This window comes from Anguilla anguilla, chromosome 9 (assembly GCF_013347855.1).
Source record: "Anguilla anguilla isolate fAngAng1 chromosome 9, fAngAng1.pri, whole genome shotgun sequence".
In the NCBI taxonomy this organism is placed as follows: Eukaryota; Metazoa; Chordata; class Actinopteri; order Anguilliformes; family Anguillidae; genus Anguilla; species Anguilla anguilla.
The window spans coordinates 44726231-44748887 of record NC_049209.1 but is presented as its reverse complement, the minus strand read 5'-3'; the positions used below and the strand labels follow the sequence as shown (position 1 = coordinate 44748887).

Below are 22657 nucleotides of genomic sequence, written 5' to 3'. Positions count from 1 at the left end.
CCTTTAATGCAAACACAACTAGAGGCTCTGTCCTCAGTATCAGGAGTGATGATAGGAGCACGATACACACACCGTGTGACTGCTCAAAGCCCAAAGCAAACAGGAGCGGCTCCAGGGCGTGTTGATAAGATGAAGGGGAAAAAAAACTGGTATTATATCTCTCCTAGCTACAGATACATGTTCACATTCCCCCTTTAACTGTTCATAGGACACAGGCTATTTTAAACCGAAAGCACCTACAAATACCTGTGATATTTCTATGCAGTTTACAAGGGAACAATTCAAAATTCCATTTACTTACATGAAATACTCTATGGCAGTGAAATGAAATCAGCCTATTTAGTGCACTCCTTAAAAAACACAAGCACCACAGCATCACATTTAACAGAGAGCTTGTGAAACTGAGCTTTAAACATTTATAACACTAACAAAGATTTAGTGATACTTGTCAAGAGATTGTGAACAAACAAAAAAGGAAGTGAAACATGATTGTTTTCATCAAGAATTTAATTAATGCCCAAGAAACTATAAACATTTGACATCTATGGAAAACAAAAGTCAACAAATCAGACATGATGTCAACCTCGTCATAATAAAAATCTCACTCTATAATTTGGCCATCAGCTAGAAAACAGTGAGCTAATTTAATTATGTAAGTTTTCATTATATGACAACATAAATTTTGTGAAACTATTCTTTAATTACTTGAGCATTCAGGTAAGGCGTGCCATTGTCCTACTTTCAAATAAAATAAAGCACCTTTTAAGGCAATTCGACTTTCCCTTGAATATTCTATTTCCGACAGGATGTAGTTATAATATTTGCCAGCAGGGGGCAAGCTCTGTCAACAAATCTCACTTTCTTGAAATCTAGTCCTAAAAACCTAGTGAAATGATATTTGTATCAGCTCTCCCATACTGCTGGCCTGTTAGGAAACATTTTTAGCTCAGAACTCTTTCTGGGAGAAAGTCTGTTTTCTGAATTTCATGTGACCACATTGGCAGTATTAATATAGAACAGCATGACTGTCGCTGCCTACAAGAAAGCCAGTGGCTGAGTACCAACAAATGCACAAATTCCATGCTCAACACCAAAATGGCAGCATATAACTTGCATTTATGTCAACAACCAATCATGCACTTCGAAAATTCGCCACAAGAGGATAGGTTCATGCGTAATGTCCACCTGCTACAAGGGGACTATACAGAACTCTTCAACCTGTCAGAACTCAGTGACCCATTGTCGGAATGTGTTATATAAAATACGCACTCACACGGTTGGCTTGTGACTGAGGAAATAAATCTGTTGAATATACAGATTACGCAGTTCATCAGCTCAAATTCATTAATAAAACACACACACATAATACTTGGGAGTGAAATTGTTTTTTGATGTCTTAAAACCATTTCCCTTGTTTCTTTCATTTACAAAGTATTAACTTCCACACATACTCGGTATCAATTCAATTCCATTGTTGTCATTCCGGTTAGTTGGGTAACTGTTTGAACCTTGATCTACAAGGAGAAAAGCCCAGAACACCATTGTTGAAGACAGGGCAGTGGGAACACTGATAACCGTTAGTTGGGTTTATGGCAGGGAGGTACATAGGCTTCCCTGGCTGAAAAGCAAAAGGACCTCACGTGAATACTTTTTTTTTTTTGAGAGCTAGAAAAACTGAAGAGACGAAAAAAAAAAAAAAAAAATCACCTCACTCATTCATCAAGAATCGCTTCCCAGTCCTGTGGTTAGCCCTGTAACCCTGGGGTTAGCCTTGAATGTGCTGCACACGCACACGTCGGGGTGCGAGGTGCGAGGGGTCAAAATCCAAACGCAGAGGCCGCCGAAGATTCCCACGGAACACAGGTGCTACAAGGACAGGACGTTTATAGATGGTTCTTTCACAAAGTTTCACCCCCTGTAGCTCAAGGACTACTTTTCCAATAGGCACTGGAGCTCGCCGAGGTGGGGGGGGGGGTCCACACACTCAGTTTCCTGTGCTTTTAGGGTCACACCTGGATATGTGAAGGCTCGCCAGTGGAGATTACACCCACCTCCCTTTAAGGCTTACAAGAGGTTTTTTTTTTTTTTTCTTTTCTGGGAAAGCGACGCTAGGCATTAAAGAAATCCCTCTCCTGCTGGTCAGGGTATTCACAAGCGAACACTGTTCCGTCTGAGGTTCTGGGGAGAGACGGGGTGCACGCACAAACGGAAGAGCCCAGTCAGGCGCTGTCTTACAGGCAGTCAGTCAGGTGGGAGAGCGCTGGCGCATGAGGCTGTGGCAGCCAGGGTTCCGCTGTTGTCCTTGGCGACACGGGAGGGGAAAAAATTCCGCTCAGCCTTGCACTCAGCCACTGCAGTTCATACCGGAGCCTGGTTCACTGGGTTGGGCTGCCACAGCTGCGGATCCCAGAACGGGCAGTGGGTGGGGGGGTGCGTGTGTGTGTATGTGTGTGTGTGTGTGTGTGTGTGTGTGTGTGAGAGTGTGTCTGTGGAAGGGGGGGAGGGGATCTTTCACAGACGGAAGCTCTCTCCTTTGCCGTCGATGTGCTTCAGGCGCAGGTACACGTCGGTGCCGATGCCCTGCATGGACTGGATGGACAGGGAGCCCCCCAGGTACTCGGCGTACGCCCGCGACGTGGGCAGGCCGAAGCCGAATCTGAAAGGGGACAAACGGGACGACCCCCGAAAGGGTGAGAGGAGGCCCCACGGGCTCACTGACCCACAGCTGCTGCACCCATCCCAAAACACAGGGGCACCCATCTCCTACCACAGAACAGCCAATCAGAAGCAGCATTCAGAATGTTTTTTTCCCTATACAAATCCACATAAAAACCCTTCCATTTTTAAAGACCCAGCAACCGTATTATTAGCATGATGATAATTTACTGGCTGCATTAACTTTGCGTTCGCTCCTTAATCCCACGCCCGTGCCCCCGTGAGGACCGGCAGTACGCAGCGCAGACAGCAGGGGGCGCCGGCGCTCTCACCCGTGCATGGGGCCCGACTGCGGCCCGCTGTTGGTAATGTTGTCGAAGAGGTTGCTCATGCGGGGGTCCTGGGCGCTCTGCTCCGCCGTGCTGAAGTGGTAGTCCATCACCTTGGCCAGGATGCTGTGCGGGATCCCGCCTCCCCGGTCGGAGATCCTGCAACGCCATTGGACAGCGGAACCGTCAATTAGCGCTCTGCCCTCTCAGCCACGGGAGACTAGCTTAAATGCTGATAATGCAAAGCTGAGCCACTCTATATGCAAATAGACTCGACTCAAAGCCACTGTGAGAAGAGTCTCAGTTGGATACTTCTACGTGTAAATGGGCACAGATCCCCAATGACACGGTGCTCTTTTGTGTTTTAATAATGACCAGTAAATTTAGCTTTCAAAGTTTTTTCCTTCTTTCTGTACAGTTTGAAATCAAGCCAATAAAGGTTCAAAGACCAAAACCTTCCTCGAGTGCAACTTATTTTCAGTAAATTAATGGAAAAGAACATTTTCACCACCACTGTATATATCACATATATATATATTAAACTGTATATATAACAGTTTAATTATCATCATGCGGCGTTAGCAAAAAAAGTCCCCTTTGTCCTAAAATCTGTTCTTCTGACTATTTGCCCAAACGACACAACCAGGGCTCCCACTGTACGAGGCAGGAATAAAAAAAATAAAAAAGATTTCCGGACGACCGCTTGTAAAGGTCACAAAGAGAACGTCCGAACAATGTCAACACGTACGGCAAATAATCGAGCACGAAGGCTGGTGATATGCTGACCCGTTCAGCGCAAGCCAAACATTTTTGGCGTCGGTAAATTTGCTCAGAGTAAACAGCTTTTCGCTGCTCTCGCTCGGGGCATTAGCAGAGCCTGGTGGTGACACTTAAGGGGAAGTGGGGGTGGATTTGAGGGGAGGGGTCCCGCTTTGTAATTCCCATGGTGACCGCATGTTGCCAGATCAGACTAAATCCCTCCGTTTTTCGCTTGTTTGCCCTCAACTGATCACATCATTCTTAGGTGCAAAGTGTCCGTACTGTTGAGGAGAAATCCAGTTTTTTTAAAGCTTCAACAAATGTTAAAATAGCATTTTTCTGTTTTTAAAGGACAGTACACTACCTACTATATTTGTGCCTTTTAATTCAACCCCCCCCCCACCCCCCCCCCGTTAGTGCACACACTCACCTGATGACGAAGTCTGTTTCGTTGTTGGCGATGGTGACTGCTATGTCAGGCACGTTGTACGGTGTGTCCAGGTGGCTCTCCATGGTGGCCCTGCAGACAGAGGCAGCGGGTGAGGAGACGGGCCCAATCCCCGGCCACCTCGCTGGGTCACGTGACCCAGAACAACCAACCATCCTGAGCCATGATTTTCTAATTTTCTTTGGGCTTTTATTCTGACTGTAGTTTCTGATTTCACAGGCCAGCGAGAGCCAATCAAGTCAGATTAACGGGGCCTATGGAGAACCATTTTTCAGAAAGAAAAACCATTAGACACGTACCAATGCAGAGGCCATCTGCCCTATTATGGCTGGTGCCCCCGTGAACACACACACACACACACACACATTCTCTCAAACATCTCATTTTATAGAGCAGACTTCAAAAACTAAAATGATAATATGTGCAAATGAACTGCCCTTAGTGCAATAAGGAGATCTCCTGATCCCCCCCCATCCCACCCCCACTCCCCTACTCTCTCTCTATCTCTCCATCTCTCTCCCTCCCTGTCTGTCTCTCCCTCTGATCTGGACGCTCATGCTGCTCCCCTGTCCCAGTTCACACAGGGGCATGCAGAGTCCCTTTGGTGCCCCGGGGGCTGACAGGACCCCCCGGGGGCTCAGTAAGGCCCAAGGCCCCGCCCCGCCCCGCTTAATCTGGCCCATGCAGACGGCACAAAGGGCGGCAGGGTCATTCACAGGCCCTGTGGAGCAGCGCAGACAGGGAGGAAAAGGAGGTGCCAGCCTCGCTGACCGGCTCCCACGCGCTATGTGGCTCCAGGAGGGGCGTGTCTCACGTGGGTCAGGACCTCCTGCCAAGGACATAGAGTTCCCATACAGAGAGAGAGAGGGCAAAGAGACAGGACACAGAATTCCCATATGGAGAGAGAGCAAGGACACAGGACACAGAATTCCTGTACGGAGAGAGAGCACCCCAGTAATAGACTGATGATTGATTCACTGCTTGCTCACTGCTTGACTACTGATCTGGGATTACTGCCCCCAGCATACTCAACCATCTTAACAAATATTAATGAAAGAGTGACTAGAACATATTAACATTAACTACACTGGCTGTGTCAATGTGTCAAGTATGACAATTCCCTGAATAATTACAAAATCCGAAAACCTTTCGTAACACTGTCATAAATTTCATGCACGTGGATTGCGTAAATATTTAACAGTGTGATTCAACTAGCAGGCTCCGCGCTGCCGAGAAGTAGAGAACCCACTGACCCAATATGACACTGGCCTCAGTATCGGAAAAACAGGCCTGTAAAAAGCAAATACATATGAAACTCCATACTCTCTATTCAACACAATAGCGTCTATTCTCTCATGAGCCAAGCAGATGGTCTATGGACACAGAAGCCTGCCTTTTATGTGCACTTACTTATCTTTATCGTTTTTTTTCAGTTTGATCTTGAGGCAAGACCACTGACACCTATGCTGATTTGTTGCCCCACAACTTTTTACAACGGACACCAATGAAATTTTAGTAAACCACAGGCTACGAATCCATCATAAAATGACTGAGTGAATTTAGCTTACCTACAAGCTTGTAATTGTGACTTCCTAAGACAAGGGTTCAGGGTATTTCCTGTTTAAGTTTTTCTGAAGCCATAACATAACTGGAGCGCACGCATTTGGGCCAGTGCAGTCTCTTTTCTCTTCTGGACAGGTGTTGAAGAGATGTACAAAGAAAACATGGTGGTTTATTATGCCCTAAATCTACAGAGGCAACAGTGGAAAGTCTGGAAAGCCATAATCAAGGTCACATGCCTGGCCAGGATCCACAGAAATCTAACTGGGAAACCAGCCAGTGACTTAACTGTATCTCTCCCAGGACCGTTCCAAAGATTAAACGGGGAGAAGTAAATTACAATGGAAATTAAAACTAAAATTTCCATTCAAATTTTTTAAATAGAAACTGATTGCCCTCTGGCTTCTTTTTTTTTTTTTTTTTTTTTTTTTTTTTAACCAAACTTCAACTTCAGGAACTGGGTGTCTTGATCAAATGAGAGCAATATTGAGCTTTTTGGCCAAGTACACCAGCTGTGTGTTTTTGGCATCAGAGAATGGATGGTTACATTGAAAAGGATGTCGTGCCTGCATTGAAACATGGCAGTGGATCTTTGGTGGTATGGGGTCGTGTTGCACCTTGCTAAGGTCAATTAAATCATGACCTCCAGCAGGTACCAAAAACTTAGTACACTCCCAAGAAGCCCAAACTTGACTGCAAATGGATCTTTCCACCAAACATTGATCCTCAGCTTCAACCAGAAAATCGTTAACGATCCACCAAATTTTTGGCTCGTCTTTATCAAGGGTGCCAACCATTTTGGAGCCCACTGTGCCTCTTCCTTGTACCCCAGATTCAACCTCACCTTCTGACGGAATTGCGGTTTACTGACGAAATCACAAGCGCCAGTGCCTCAGTTGTTATGACGCAAATAAAAAACACGATCATTCATCTTTTGTCCTGAAGCAGTACATGTTCAGAAAGCTGCTCAAAAACAGAATAACAGGAAGTTGCTCAATAATAGAACTCCGCCTCGGGATCAATCCTCTTGATTTATGTGCCCAGCTCTGAAACCACAACAGGATAATACTGCCTACCAAGGTAAACGTCACCCCCCCACCCCCCACCCCACCCCCCCACCCCCACCCCTATCTTTCGGCACCGGGAAGCGTGAATTAAAATAGCGGTTTTGTTAAAGCCAATGGCCGATCCACACTGCGAGTGCCTCCACACCTGCCTGCCAACTGGAGCAGGGGGCACATCGGCGGCATGGTCCGAACCCCTCGCTGGCGCCAAATGCACCGTGCCCACTGCCCCCCTCGCTGGCCTGGTTCTGGTGGGTCTGGGGCGGCGTGCGGTCACGCCAACAGATGCCAACCGATCCCTTTTTGAAGTTCTGGAAGTCACGCTGCACGCGTCCCGCGGGTCAGCAGCCGTGTTCCAGGGACGCTGGGAGCACGTGGGGGGGGGGGGCCTACTGATCCGAACCGGCCTCCAGCAGGGGCCCGTGACCGAAAAAGGGGGGACCGAATTCTGGGGCGCGCGCGCGGGACGCCGGTACCTCATGGCGTTCTTCAGCAGCTCCGGCAGGATGTAGTCCAGGGGGAGGGGGATGAAGGGGAAGCGGGCCGCCACGTGGCCGTTGATCCGCACCCGGGGGGCGCTGCCGTACTGGTGCTCGCACAGGCGCCTGCCGGAGACAGAGGAGGGGGGGGGGGTGAGGAAAACGGGGCGGAGTCACAGGCATTTTTACCCCTTTCCCAAAAACAATACGCTAACGACGGGCTAATAATAATACCGGACCCCTCCCTGGCGGTACAGCACGAGCTCGACCTCAAAATGGTGTCAGACGCAGCACTGCCAGACCTTGACAATGACCTCTAACCAGTGACCTCTCTCGCCCAGCTAGTGTCTGTGGTTGACCTTTAACCTTTTCCTGTAAAATCCCACCGAAGATTATTTTTACTCTGAAACTTATATTGTATGTACCAATAACTGATCCACGGGAGTTAGGTATTTGCAGCAGTCGAGCCAGCAGTAATTACTAGGGCATTAGGAATGGAAAACATTCGCGGTTGGCCACCGCGCCCGGGCCTACGTGCAGAAGTCAGCGTGACCTGCTGACTCAGGAGCCCCAGCGCGCTGAGACTGAAGCTTAGGCCCATTGTCCCGCGGCGCACTGGAACATAGCGGCCGGGCAGAGCGAGCGGGATGGGGGGGGGGGCGAGGGGGCAGAGAGAGGCAAACAGCTGCACATTCCTTCAGAGCCGAACGCAGAACAACAAGTGAGCGGGCTGCGTGCGCAACATTCGTACCGCGGCGACAGTCGGCCATATTTATGGAGAACACGAGAGGGTCGGAGGGGAGCGATAACAGCTCCAGGGAACCTTGCTCCTCACTCCACACACTTTCCGTAAGGGGCTACAATTCGACGCACCCACAATGAAGCACATCTACAATCCCCGGGTCCACTTCCTTCCCATTGACTCATCATAAGAACAACGGGGATTAGATCTGATGAATAATTTGGTAAAAACACAAGTTCTCACGACCAACACTCCACCCTGCTGTACTGTCTACACATGCAATCTTCCCCCCATACGCCACACCCTACAATTTTCTAAAATATCTTGTGATTGAAGGGATTGAATTAATGTCCAGAAACAGGAGGAACTCCCCACACAGTTAATTTCACAATTATAAGCGCCAACGCAACACCACAAGTATTAAATTCAAATTAAAAGGGAATGTTTTTTTAACCTAGAAGGCAAGAATAACACTGGTAAATTGAGTGCAAAGTATAGACTGTATATAGTTTTCCTGCTGTACGCTTTAAACTTCTGCTGCAGCATGACAACACTAGCTGGCTAGTGATATGCACACAGGATATGCCGGCATGCTTGTTTATTCAGTAAAAGAAGACGCTCGTGTTCCCCGTGGTAACCACTCGCTGACTGTTGAGGGAGGCGCATGACAACAACCTGAGGCAGAGATGTGACTGGATGGTTGTGTTGCTTTGGAAACTGACTGGCCAACCAGCTCTCACCAGACCACTTAAAAAAAAAAAAAAAAGTATTTTCCATTTCACTCAAGAGCACTTCCTCTTCTTGTTTCTGAAATGTTCTTTCTGAGGGCTGTGATGTGCTAACCTCTATTTTAGCCCCGTTCTCACACAGAGGGGGGCGAAACGCAGACCTGACTCAACTTCAAAAACAAGACATAGAATAACACTGACATCAGCATTTTTCAAAAACCTTGTGCTTCTCAAACAAGCACAAAATTCAGATTGTTTGCAGAAATAATATTATAAATAAATAATATAACAAAATCACACACAAAAAGGTCACACGGGATCTGGATGTTCATAAATATTTTATCCGACCAATTCCCACTCTTTTTATACGTGTGACCTGTCAAATTATTGGTGAACCAGAAAGTAGCAAGGACACATTATTAAAAGATGTGACAAACCAGAAAATCTGTCAGAAACCTCCACATTTGAAGGAATGATTTTGAATCAAATTGCTTTCAGGAATACATATTTCTAAAACATAAGATGGGCAGTTCTTCCTTCTGTTCAAACTTCAGGTCATTCAGGGGACATTTGCTAATTAAGATAAGAAAACAAAGCCCACATTGTAGCTGTCAAACGCGTCTGTGCAGGAGCCCTGCCCAGAGGTAAGGTCAACACAAACAAAGGCGCAAACGGTGGACTGGGAGAGACATCTACACTAGAAAACAGAAGCTCCACGAAGCCACTCACCCTGCAAAATCCACCCACTTCTCGATGATCCTTTTCGGGGAAAGACGCCTGCATATGATTCCCACGAAGTCGGCCTGAAACGGGAGACAAACATCTGAGTGTGGGGGTTATGGGGGGGGGGGGGGGCACAGTTACATCACTTCCAGCTCTGCGTTAACCCCCACATAACACCCCGCCAATCACACCGCATTCCCTGAGGGGGGGGCTCTCGTCTGCATGAAAGGGCCCTCGGAGATGACAAACGGCTCCTAGTTACGGGGTTACGTAACAGCAGAATAACGAGGAACAGCTTTGCATTTTCGCCACGGCGCCTGCTGCAGGGACGCACGCAGAAGCCATGTGACCTCAGGCGCAGGAACGGACGGTGGAAAAGAAAAAAATGAATGAACGCTAGGAGTGTTCTCCTGGCTTGGACACCAGGACCATTGGCGGGGTAAAACGTGGTGGGAGATGGTGGAGGATACCACAAAGATTTCCATAAGCAAATGGTTTTAAAGTGAATGCATCTGCCTCTCCAACAATGGGGTTAAGGAATGATGAATAGTGAATATACAGGCCTGTGTACAGTATGAGAGGAGCAGATCAGGCCTCTGTGTGCTACATCTTGTTGAGGCTCTTCTTCTCGATTCCCGTGGTCCATGGAGATAAGCCCATGGCTCTAGATATGACCTGAGCACCATATTCATCAAGCATCTCACAGCCTGAGTGATGATCTCAAATCAGGTTTCCGCCTGTCCACATGCTAACCTTATCCACCACGAGCTAAAAGGCAAACTGATCTCAGATCAGCACTTCTACTGCGAGGCACTTTACGAATACGGGCCCAGGTCTTCACCGTGCTGACTGTGGTAAGGGTCCAGGGATATGATGTATAACCGGCCCTTCAGTCCACAAGGGAGAGGAGGCTATTAGCGGCATGTCGCTAAAAATCAACTCCTCTCGTTAATGAGGAACCTGCAGTTTGCCTGCGACAGTAGCAAAGTTCTCCCGCTCAGTAACTGTGCAGACACGTTTGAGACACTGACCCATTTCAAACGACAACTGAAGACTCACTTCTTCAGGCTGCACCTCTCCTCATCCCTCCCTACCCCCCTGTAAATGACTGTAAGCTTAGGGTTGTAATTAGGCAGCTGTTTCGTAGGTGATTTAGGTGCATTAACTGTCTTAACTACTACTTGTATTTTTTCCATAGACTGCGTTGTTGCCGTTCTCGTTGTTAGTGTTAATCAGTTTAACCTTCAGGGTCCAAGCTGAACTATGCGGTTGTTCCCTGCACTTGGACCGGTACTTCTCTCTAGGGGTCTAGCGTCTGCCAAATGCCTGTAATGTAATGTAATGTAATGTAACTCAACTCATGGACCATGAGGACCTGAGCATTCTCAAAGGGCATCACAGCAGTGAGATGGGCCTACAGTTACAATTTCCTAGTATTCCAAAAAGTAAAATAGGGAGGACAGAGGTGAATCAATGAGCAGTGGACACTGGACGGGGATTCTGTCAATCGTAGTTTGTATGAGAAAACAACAATATCAGTCAATCCACCACTGTTTGAAAAAAACACAGATTTAAATGAGTGTTCATTGCTGTGAATGTTACACAGAAATATAGGGCAACCAACCCGTGTGCCATGCTGAGAAACAGGCTAATGATGGCATTCCCCCAGCGAGATTTAATCTGTAACGCACGCACCGTTTCAGCATTTTCTCCTCTCCTCGGCTCCATTGTTCTAAGCAGAAAAACTGGACGTGAGAACACGTGGGCCTGAGATCCCTCGGCCCTGGACGCCTTCAGCGGAATGCGAACGCGTAAAAAGTACCGTTGCACAAACACGCCCGCCCCAGCGGAGGGCTGGGAGAAAAACAGGGAGATCAGATGACAGGCGAGAGCGCACCTCCTCCCCGGAGGGTTTTTTCGGAGCGGCGTCTCTGCCCTCAGACAGGAGTGCAGCCAGCGAAAGTTCAAACAACCCCATTACAGGACTCGGTGAATAAAGCTGTGTTTTTTTTTTTTTTTTGACAAGCCCCCGGGCGGAGCCAAAGCTGCACCCTGACCTGAGCGGACTTCGGCGCCGTCACACTCCAGCGACCCCTGCTCAGCAAGTTTAGTTGTACAGTCATCCAGCAAGTCGCTCGGGTTATAAATATACCTCCTTGTAATGGGGTCATGTGAAAATACTCGGGCTTCGGTTTCAACGCCGCTCCACTCGAATGGAAAAAGGCTTTACTGGCCCTTACATAACCATTGTTGAAGGCCGTGTGTGAGGGGGGCTAAAAGGAACAGAGCAGGCCCTGCTGATGACCACGAGCCTGGCTGTGTATGGGTACAATTCAGCCAGGGTCCCATTGTGACTCTGAACAAATTGTGCTTGTATCAGTACAGAACCACTGATCGCTGACTCAGCATTTCTGCTTGCATCGAGCCAGCCAGAATATTTCTCTACTTCACAATCCCAGAACTGGCACACCTTTGAAAGAAACTACCAATTCACTAAGTGCCAAGTGCTGTGATTGCACTTGTTTTTTATTAGCATAAGCACAGGGAACAACACTACTACAGTTCAGGAGGGTTCACATTTACAATTTCGCTAGCGTGAGTTTGAGACCTACGTTTTCCTCGTGCAGGGCCAGGTGGTGCGTTGCCAGCATGCGGATTCCCAGACGAGAGGTCAGGGTGGTGTCCAAGAAGTTGCGAACCAAGTCCTCATCCTGAAATAGAACACGCGGGCCAGCCGTGAGCGCGGCCACCTCGCAAAGCCCAAGATGGCAACAGTGAAACGAGATGTGAAACCAAACTTGCTGACACGTCAGCGATTCCCTAAAACTGTGGCCATTTCCCAGAGGTGGAAAAATCCAGGGTCACACAGTAAAAAAAGTCCTCTCCAGTATTTTGTTCCAATCACCCGGATTTGCTCATTAGCCCAATTCTTCACCCAGGTGGTAGAACTCATTAGTGAAACCAGCTGGCTGAGTTCAAGGGTGGAAGAAAGACATGGCAGGACTATTTACTATCTGACCCCCTGGACTTTCCACTTCTGCCTTTTCTCCAACTCTTCCAGCATCCGCTCTGACAACATAAAGTATCGTCAACCGGTCAGAGGAAGCCGTTCGATGTCACGCCCGAGAGACGCGTTTCTCATGAGTCGGCTATAACTATAAAAAACGAGCGAGCGCGCGTGTTCCGGTTTATCCACGCCGGTGCCGGGACGGGTCATATTCGGAGCGGTTACCGCGGTTACGGTTACCTGTATGTGTCTGCGGCACTCCCGGAAGCCCTCGGCCAGCATGGTGACCACGTCCTTGTGGTCGTCCAGCAGCTGCTGCACCAGCGTGCTGTACTGGGCCTCCGTCTCCTGGTCCTTGACCTGCCAGAGAGAGAGAGAGAGAGAGAGAGAGAGAGAGCAGCCATCTTAAGTACAGGCAATCCAATGGGCCGTGGTGACCAGGGTGGCACGGAGAATGTCAAAGTGGGATTTCACCATCCGCTACAGTCAATCAATCAATCAATCAATCAATCAATCAATCAATCAATCAATCAATCAATCAATCAATCAATCAATCAATCAATTAATTAATTAATTAATTAATTAATTAAACTTTATTTATAAAGTGCATTTCTGACAGCGGGTGCAACTCAATGTGCTGTACAGAAACAAACAGGGATAGTTCATTTTCTTGGTGGGTTAATTTTATTAAATTATTATTGTTTTTCGATTTTTTTCAGTTTTTACCTTCACCGAGAGATATTTAACATATCCACAAAAATTTCTGAGGACCGGTCAGGCTTTACAACAGCTGGCATTGGGCAATTTGTGGTTAAAAGCAAGAAATCATCTTGTACAATGATGTCATGACTCCGTACGTCTTCATCCATAATTAATCATTATTCTGGAAAATCCAGTTGGGTAACTGGGACACAAGTCAGCAATGTGTTAAAAACACCTCGATGTCTGCCAGGTGGTGTTCCCTGTTCATTTAAAGGGGCAGTTCACCCAAAAATCAAGTAAAGCCATGTTTCCAATTATGCGGAGTGCTATTGATCCATCCAGATATCTCCACTGAGATTTTACAGTGAGTTTTCTAGATATCCGCTGTAGCTCACCCTGATATAACAAACCTCAAAGTTTTAGCTGCAGCGAATATCTAGAAAACTCGCAAAGTCTCAGTGAAACTATCTGGATGGATAGATAGCACGAGCAAGGGGCAAGAGCTTCATTTTATTTTTGGGCGAACTGCCCCTTTAATGACGTTTACTCGGTGCAGTGACACACCACACAGCCTCCAATCAAGTATGACTAGTGCCGTGTCATGCAGCTGGCTACAGCATTGCAGCGCCTATTTTAGCACACTCTCAGGAACACTGCACATTTCCAGCAGCGATGACCAGCAATTACAGCAATGAGGCTTGTCTTCCTTTTTGCTCACTATTTTCGGTCAAACTCCGAGCAGACACCCCCGCACGCATTCAACAGGATTTCAGACCAGAGCAGTCAAACTGAGAGCAAGGGACCGACCGTCTCTCCTCTTACAGAGGCAACAGGCCCGCAGCTAAATTTGGAAGCCCTTGAACTTGGCCGGTGGACCTGTCTGCATTTTTGTGCCAGAGTGCCCCGCAACTCCACACCCCCCCTACCCCCCCCCCCCAACCCCGTCCGTCCCTCACTCACCGCAGGAAAGTCGCTCAGCATGTGGTAGGCCCGGATGTACAGCTCGTGCTGCAAGGACACAGGGAGGATGGAGAAGGGGTTAGAATTCCCCGCAGTGTCCCTCCAATGGGAGTGCCTGGACTGGAGATATCGCAGAACTTCTCTCCCCCTTCCAGGCCCCAAACACCCTCATCTTACATTGACACAAGCACACCACCCCCCAAACATGAAACACCACTGGCACGCACATTCAAAAATCACCAACTCTCACACACACACACACATCCGTACAAATTCTCCTCTTCCCCACACACACACACACAAAAACACACACTCACACATCCATACAAACACCCCTCCTCCCCACACACACACACATATCCATACGAACACTCCTCCACACACACATCCATACAAATACTCCTCTTCTCCACACACACACACACACTCAAAAACACACACACACACATCCATACTAACACTCCTCTACACTCACACATCTGTACAAATACACACCCAACTCCCAACACCCCCCCCCCACCCCCACCCCCAAACTATTTGTGCTCATCATGTGAGTCTCCCAAACTAAAACACCCCCAAAATCCCACAGGAACACGCACACGCACAGCCCCATGATAACAAACATAACCACCACCCCCCTCCGCTCAAAAACAAAAACTCACAGGTTCATCAACAGAAAAACGACGTCATCCACACACGTGCGCAATTACACACAAACACACACCATCTGTCCATAATGTTCCCCACATTCCTTCCGGGTTCATGGAGTGAGACATAAGTAAGCAATGTAATCACACTTCAAACCTGTCTACATGCCAGCACAGGGTAAATGGTTTCACAGAACAGAACGACGTGTGACCGCGATAGAAAACAACAAACAATTTTAATGCGTTTATCAAATTGCAAGCTTATGTATTTGGGCTTGTTTTGGACTTTGCTCAAGAGATACGGTCACGATTAAATCCAGCCTTAACAGCTTTTGTTATTCAAAACATTTCGTTGAAAGGCTACACGAATAAAAGCCAGGGCTTTTCTGTCAGTGTAATGTGTCGCAGGAGCCGTCCTCGTTAAATTGAGCCAGAGAGAACCTGACCTCCCCTCAGATATCAGCCAACTGAATTTCTTCCCAGAAAGAAAGACAAAAACAACAACAGAACTTGCACAGCAACTGCCGTTTTTCTTCACGACAGCAGAGCTGCGGACTCGGGGGCTGATCTGGGTAAAAGTTCAGCACGTGGCAGGCTCTCCAAGGAAGTAAACAGGGCGGAGTGGGGGGGGGGGTGGCTAACGGGTGATAGAGCGCTTCAGGGAAAACAGCGCAGGGCTGCTAAGGCGTCTTTCTCACGGACGCCCGAGCAGTCGCGTTCGAGCGGGAGAACGCGCACGCGCCAGCCGAGCGCGGCAGGATCGAGCCGACGGGACGGCGGAGGGAAGCCAGAGCGGGGTTTTCTGTCTCCGAGCCGCAGGCCCCGCCTCCTGTGGAGCGGGGGTGCGCGAGGGGGGAAACCTGGCAGCCGAAAAGCCACGAGAACAATTCGGCCGAGGCACTCATACGACACCGGCCAGCGATCAGCTCTTCTTCAGTGCCCAGTGACCATCATACACAGTTTAAAAGGGGGAAAAAAGACTAAATAAGACAGCAATAAAGAGGCAGTAAGGCCCTATCATCCTATCGAGAATTTGTGTTTGGGGTTGGGGGTGTGGACAAAGTTTGAACAGGCATTAATAAATCAATAACCTCGACGGGCCTCTGTTTGTTATCAGTCCACAAAAGGTTGTAAGTTACAGACATAAGGATATGACAGACCAATTTCGCTGCCTCTTATCAGCAGCAGGGGAAGCCTGATTGGGCCTCGCAGGGGACTGGGTCACTGTGGCTCCGCCCTATGACACGTCAGCCGTCTCGGTCCTCGTGGCTACGGTGCCGTCCCAGATTAGGAAGACCCTGCTGCCCCGGCGAAGAAAGCCGAACTCAAACAGGCTTTAGGCGTGCCGCGTTCCCGAAGGACCCGAGCGTGCGCTTGGCTCCGCCCCTTGGTCACGTGACTAATCCATCTCAACCAGAAGGCTGTCCGTAAACCGATTTTAGCACTGGTTCTATCTAATCCTACACAGCTCTCCCCCCTGGACAAAGTGAGTGCAGAAAGAACATTCTGTGCAAGTCGAAGCGTGCGGGTGAACGATACAGTATGTTATTTAATTCTTATTTAACCTTTATTTAGCCAGGGCAGTCATATTTATTTTGGCATCTCTTTTGCAGGTGAGCCCTGCAGCCTGCAGTATGTCTTTGACCTGTCACACTGAGTGAAAACACAGGACGTGCCAAAATTCAGTTGTTCCCAAAAGCTGCCCTCACAGTCATCATAGTATGCGGGAAGTATGCTGAACCACCTCAGTAAATTTTGTGGTAGCATAACATAACATAATATAATGACAAGAACAGGCCATTCAGCCCAAAAATGCTCGCCATTTTCCTAACTAAATCAGTGCTCCGATTACCTACAGACTAGATAGTGTCTAACACTGTATCAAGCCTAGTCTTGAAAATCCAGTTTCTGCCTCTACTACGTGACCTGGCAGGCTATTCCACACATTGACTACCCTCTGTGTGAAATAATTCTTCCTAATGTCTGTATGGAATCTACCTTCTGTTCATTTCCATTTATGTCCCCTTGTTCTACTAACAGAACTCAACCTGAAGCATCTCTTGTGGTTCATTTGTTTAATTTAAATTTAATTAAATTTAAAATTTAAATTATAAAAGCCTCATTCAAATCACCCCTGAGTCTCCTTTTACTAAGCTTGAAGAGGTTAAGCATCATAAGTCTTTCCTCATAGCTTTTATCTTTCATACCAGGAATCAATTTTGTTGCTCTTCTTTGAACTTTTTCCAGAGTCTCTATATCTTTCTTGTAGTATGGGCCCCAGATGCTAAACTGTGATCTACAGTCAGTGTGTAGCAAAAAACGTCATGCATCCAATATCTGAGCTCTGTGTTGTGTGGGGACAGCGGGGGCGGCACACTGACGCTGGCGACAGCGGAATGCGATGGCAATGGCCTTTTCTAAAGCCAGTGAGAATCACCCATTGACGTGGAACAAGTGCTATCACAGCGGTGGGAGTCCGACACCGGAGCATTAGCGTGTTCAGAGAGCGGAAGAGAGGCCGTGAGCATTAGTGTGTTCAAAGAGGCTGTGAGTATTAGCGTGTTCAGAGAGGCCATGAGCATTAGCGTGTTCAGAGAGGCCGTGAGCATTAGCGTGTTCAGAGAGGCCGTGAGCATTAGTGTGTTCAGAGAGGCCGTGAGCATTAGTGTGTTCAGAGAGCGGGAGAGAGGCCATGAGCATTAGCGTGTTCAGAGAGGCCGTGAGCATTAGCGTGTTCAGAGAGGCCGTGAGCATTAGCGTGTTCAGAGAGGCCGTGAGCATTAGTGTGTTCAGAGAGGCCGTGAGCATTAGCGTGTTCAGAGAGGCCGTGAGCATTAGCGTGTTCAGAGAGGCCGTGAGCATTAGCGTGTTCAGAGAGGCCGTGAGCATTAGCGTGTTCAGAGAGGCCGTGAGCATTAGCGTGTTCAGAGAGGCCGTGAGCATTAGCGTGTTCAGAGAGGCCGTGAGCATTAGCGTGTTCAGAGAGGCCGTGAGCATTAGCGTGTTCAGAGAGGCCGTGAGCATTAGCGTGTTCAGAGAGCGGGAGAGAGGCCGTGAGCATTAGTGTGTTCAGAGAGGCCGTGAGCATTAGCGTGTTCAGAGAGCGGGAGAGAGGCCGTGAGCATTAGTGTGTTCAGAGGGTGGGAGTATGACACTGGAGCATTAGTGTGTTCAGAGAGGCCGTGAGCATTAGCGTGTTCAGAGAGCGGGAGAGAGGCCGTGAGCATTAGTGTGTTCAGAGGGTGGGAGTATGACACTGGAGCATTAGCGTGTTCAGAGAGGCCGTGAGCATTAGTGTGAGGGACTCACCACTTGCAGGATGGTGGGGTTGCACCCGATGATGAAGGGCAGACTACGGAAGCCCTTGATCCGGTGGGCGATGCGCACGGGCAGCTCCTTCTGCAGGTACTTCCCACTGCTCTGCAATCCACACACCAAACACACACACACACACACACACACACACACAAACGGCACACGACACACACACACAATGCACACACATACACATATCCACGCACACACACACACGCCACAGAAGAATGCCACACACACGACACACACACGAATGCCACACACACATACACACATATACACGCACACACACACACGCCACACACACACGCACACACACACACACACACAAACACATACACACACACATTGGTATTGTGGTACAATTTAACACGCTGTCCTGGACAGCACAAACGGTGACAGGGCTCGACAATAAGGAGTAACTGCTTCCAAATTGAGGATAAAAAGGGGGGAAAGAACAAAAAGAGAAAAGCTCTGTTCTCACACAGTGTGAAGCCGCATTCATTTTGGGCAGAATGACGCAGACGGCTCTTCACACGATGTTCTGACACACAAAGACGCGCGTGGTGTTCAAACACTAGCTCCTCGGACAGCTCGGAGGCAGGGACATAATGTGATTCGGAGGAGAGCACGAGCTTGTCAGTGCACTCCCAGATCTACAATGGAAGCTGCAATGTTGTAGTGCTAAAACAAAAACCTGCACCCACACCGGCCGTTTTTGGATAAGACTGGACATTCATGATAAGAACAATGTTGAGTAGAACTACAGTGGCTCCTCCCTCCATACAACAGCCAACTCAGCTGCCATTAGAGAAGATTAGAACAAGAATGTAAGCTACTCTATTAATCCCAACAGGAGAAATTCCCATTCCATAAAAAACACTCTATAGGACAAGTCTATTTACCACAGAATTCTCCAAGAAAATTATCAAAATTTGCCTGTTAAGATAGGAGTGCTTTGCTATTGAATTCTGAGTTTTGTTTTAGTTTTTACTATTAAAACATTAAAAGACTAGTCTGAACTCTTGACTGCTGGTCTTACTTCAGCAAGATTTCATGCAACCAATCAATACTGGATACTTAGCAAAGGGATACAACTGCAAGCAGGTTCAAAGTGAGGAAACAATTACATGACACCGTGAAAGAAACTGCAGGTTTCCGAAGTATATCGAGTAAAAATTATCAGCAGAATGCAAAACTTGACCCAACAACACCTCTGTGCCTGTCTGTTGTATCTCCCGAGATTTACTTTCCCTTTCCAGGAAATTGCTGCACTTCAACACCCCTGGTCTCTGCACTTCTGTTTGCACTGCAAGTCGCTCTGGATAAGGGCGTGCGCTAAATGCCAGTAAAGTCAGGTAAAGGTGACATAATTTCCCGAGGCTGCAGATAACACAGCCGTTTGTGTTGACCAAATGACACAAAGAAACTAGCTGCAGCTGATAATATGCACTGTCCGTTCCCCTAGCAAAATATCCAAATTAAGAACAGTGCGGAATGTTGCTCACATGTATTGGGGTGATGCGGGGAAAGAATAAGAAATAAATGAGTATTGCTGCTCTCCACTAGTTTCTTAATAACCGAACAGAAGCTCAAAGAATAAAATCATAGAAGAGAGGAGGGAATATTTACCAGAATATGATGCCCATCTGGTGACTTCCCTGCATACAGTAGAGTGGCTGGAGTCAGTCTAACTGACGCCTGCGGAAGGGAAGGACAGAATTAAGTGAGATTCAGACCGTTTGACTGACAGCTGGAATCCTGAGAGCTTGCACGTGACTGATTCCTAAACGTACAGACAGAAACATGAGCTGGGCCTAACACTACATTATGTAAACACACCGACGCACAGTCAGACAAAATACTGGAACTCAATGACAGGATTAAGAAAGTCCTCAAGGCATCTAAAAGTAGGTCCCTGTGTCTCTGGGATTCCTTAAATACACAAACTACTATTAGACCAATTTTATCACACACACATTCAAACTAATAACATCGATAGTTAGATGTAGTTATACATTTCATGGGTGTTTTCATTTATGAGCAGTATTTTTTCGACATTATTATTTTTTTTTTTAAACATCACAGATGTACCCGTATGGGTAAAGGCAAGGAGCTACAAAGTTTCTAATTATCATGCGTTCATTACAATAAAAAGCTCAAACACTGCCTGTGGGGGTCAATGGGGGTTATTATGTGTACTGTAAACAATAGCTAATCGTCAGTGATAATGGAGACACAAACCCACTTGTCTCCCTTGAATAATTTGTAGTGTCCTAGTTGTCCAATTCTGCTGGTTTGGGTAATAATCCGCCAGGTCGGGCATAACGGCTCTAGTTACGCAACGGTTGTGAGCGCTTGGGTAATTTGATTTAACGCGGTGGTGAATTCGCGGTATTTGTGTGAATGCATGGTTTGATTGAAGAGGACAGAGTTTGGGGGCCGCAGATGTTCTCTAATGAAGCATATTTCACAACGCACACTCTTGTCTGACACAATATCAGGGCTGCAGGAAACACATTCATCAGTTCTCTTAATTACTTGGAAAAGGGGCTGCTTTGAATTCGTGCGTTTTCTCGCCCGTGTAGTACATTTCAACTAGCTATACTGTAGCCTAGCATTTATACATTCAAATGTGCTGTCCTCAGGCAGGTAAAGGTAAAAAGCTACTACTGCAACTCAATATTTCTACACTAAAACATGTGACTTACAAATGTACTGTACACTAACGGAATGGGAAAAATATGTTGAAGTAACGTTAACACAAGGACAGATGGTAATTGAAATCCTTTTGCTTATATATACAGCCAGAGGACGTTTTCAATATGCATAGTTCAACACTCCATGGAAACACAAACACATGCCTGAACAATAATGTCAGTTTTATTTCTTGGAATGATGGAAGAGTCCGCTTCTGACCTTGCTTTAACCCATTATGCAGCAAACGTGTTAGCAAGCTGGTGCCCACATGGAAGGTTAACTTGTCGGACTCAATTTAAGTTTGTTAGCTAGCTGTGCAATCGTTCAAACTCGTCAGTGATTTGACAGTGACTCTCCATTGAACTTCAGAGATATATTCTTCCTTTGATCTACAGAAAGCACGCAAACAGTCAACACGTATACGCTAGTTAGGTTTTACTGAGTACGTGAAGCAAAAAACAGCATTTGATCGTTGACTCAGTTATTTTATCTGATCAATGTAGTCATACTATGTTAGCTAGTTGGTACTAGCAGGCTAAGAGTTGTGCAACAATTCCTAACGATAGCGAAAAGTATTTTACATTGGTTTGCTGACACCAATGTGAATTGGTATAACGTTATTATTGCTATCGATTCACACTGAATTCAACTAGCGCAGTCACAATGACTGCATCTGACATAGCTAGCAAGCAAACAAGTTTCCAAGCGGCTTCCAGTGTTTTTATGTACACGCTATGTACCCATTGTTACATTGATGATTAAAACAGTTACCTTTTCCGCAGAAGCATCGATTGCAGACTGGTTGTAAAACGAAGAAACGGTTTTGGACCTTTCACGAGCCAGCTCGAAATATCCTTGCATTGAGGACGTGGAGCGAAATCTTTCGTTCGCACAGTTGAGACTGATTGTTTTTGAGACGGGGGACCTCAAAATCCTAGTCACCCCGGGACTGGTAATAGTACTACACCCCAGCATCTCCAGGGCTCTACCTGTCACACACGGTCGCATTTTCGATATTGTCTATCTGTACACTGTAGTCGTGTACTGTATTTTCCCCTTGTCTTCAATGGCCGTATTATTAAGCCATTTTAGCGACTGTAGCTAGCCAAGTTTCCACCATACCAAAAACCTTTCTTTAATTCGAAAGCCTTTCTTTAATTTGAGCCACTGTCTCATACGAACTACAGGATGAGCTCCAGTTATATAAAACGAAAGCCCACTCCGAAACACTTTGTCAAAAGACGCAGCGATTTAACCAATCGCTGTTAAGAGGGGCGGAGACAGAGGGTATCTCGCCACTCCCCGCTTCATACTGTACCCAACTACTGTACACAAAGAACAATGGCCAGCGCGAGTCACTCCGCGGTCGATAGGACACAATGTTCTGTTTGAATTTACGCTGTAGCATTGGAGTGAAAACGCATTTATACAACTACTTGTATATTCTCTTGCATAAGGTCTTTAGGCGAGCAAAACCGACCGGAGTGTCATGTCCATACACTCAGATACCCCCTGTTGGGATTTACAAGCATAGCATTTGTTATGTAACATTGTTTTCTTAATAAAATAATTTTGTCACTGTGGTTGTGTGTTTTATGTATATGCATTTGAAGATTATGAATTAAAGAACAGAGATTTCATGTTGCTTTTGAAAAACCTTTAGATATGTTTACTTTTTTTGCAGGTTATCCTTTATAACTTTTGAATTTTAAAGTAAAAGTATTTCAATGTTTTTTGACATTAAAAAAGCAGAAAGCTAAAGAAAAAAATCTTTTGTTCCATAATAAATGTCCTAGCAGTCTGGTTATGTTTTGTATTCCTTGTTTCTTGATTTTCACA

General features: G+C 46.9%; 1 protein-coding gene across 1 annotated transcript; it reads right to left on the bottom strand.

Moving 5' to 3' along the window:
• Positions 1–489: 489 nt before the first annotated feature.
• bckdk (branched chain ketoacid dehydrogenase kinase) lies at positions 490–22040 on the bottom strand. Its single transcript, XM_035432058.1, has 11 exons — positions 21590–22040; positions 19751–19819; positions 18113–18223; positions 14157–14204; positions 12735–12854; positions 12100–12198; positions 9494–9567; positions 7292–7420; positions 4174–4263; positions 2988–3143; positions 490–2656 (listed from the first exon to the last, which is right to left on the bottom strand). The coding sequence occupies exons 1-11, from the start codon at positions 21824–21826 to the stop codon at positions 2512–2514; spliced, it is 1278 nt and encodes a 425-aa protein (XP_035287949.1). The 5' UTR covers positions 21827–22040; the 3' UTR covers positions 490–2511.
• Positions 22041–22657: the final 617 nt, after the last annotated feature.

What these genes read in the sequence shown, in the direction of transcription:
- bckdk (XM_035432058.1), bottom strand. Translation starts at nt 21,826, where the DNA reads ATGCGACCGTGTGTGACAGGTAGAGCCCTGGAGATGCTGGGGTGTAGT. An exon ending in AGTGCCGCAGACACATACAG is followed by an intron (nt 12,199 to 12,734) that starts GTAACCGTAACC and finishes GTTCTATTTCAG; the next exon opens with GATGAGGACTTGGTTCGCAA. An exon ending in CAGTCGGGCCCCATGCACGG is followed by an intron (nt 2,657 to 2,987) that starts GTGAGAGCGCCG and finishes GTCCCCTTTCAG; the next exon opens with ATTCGGCTTCGGCCTGCCCA.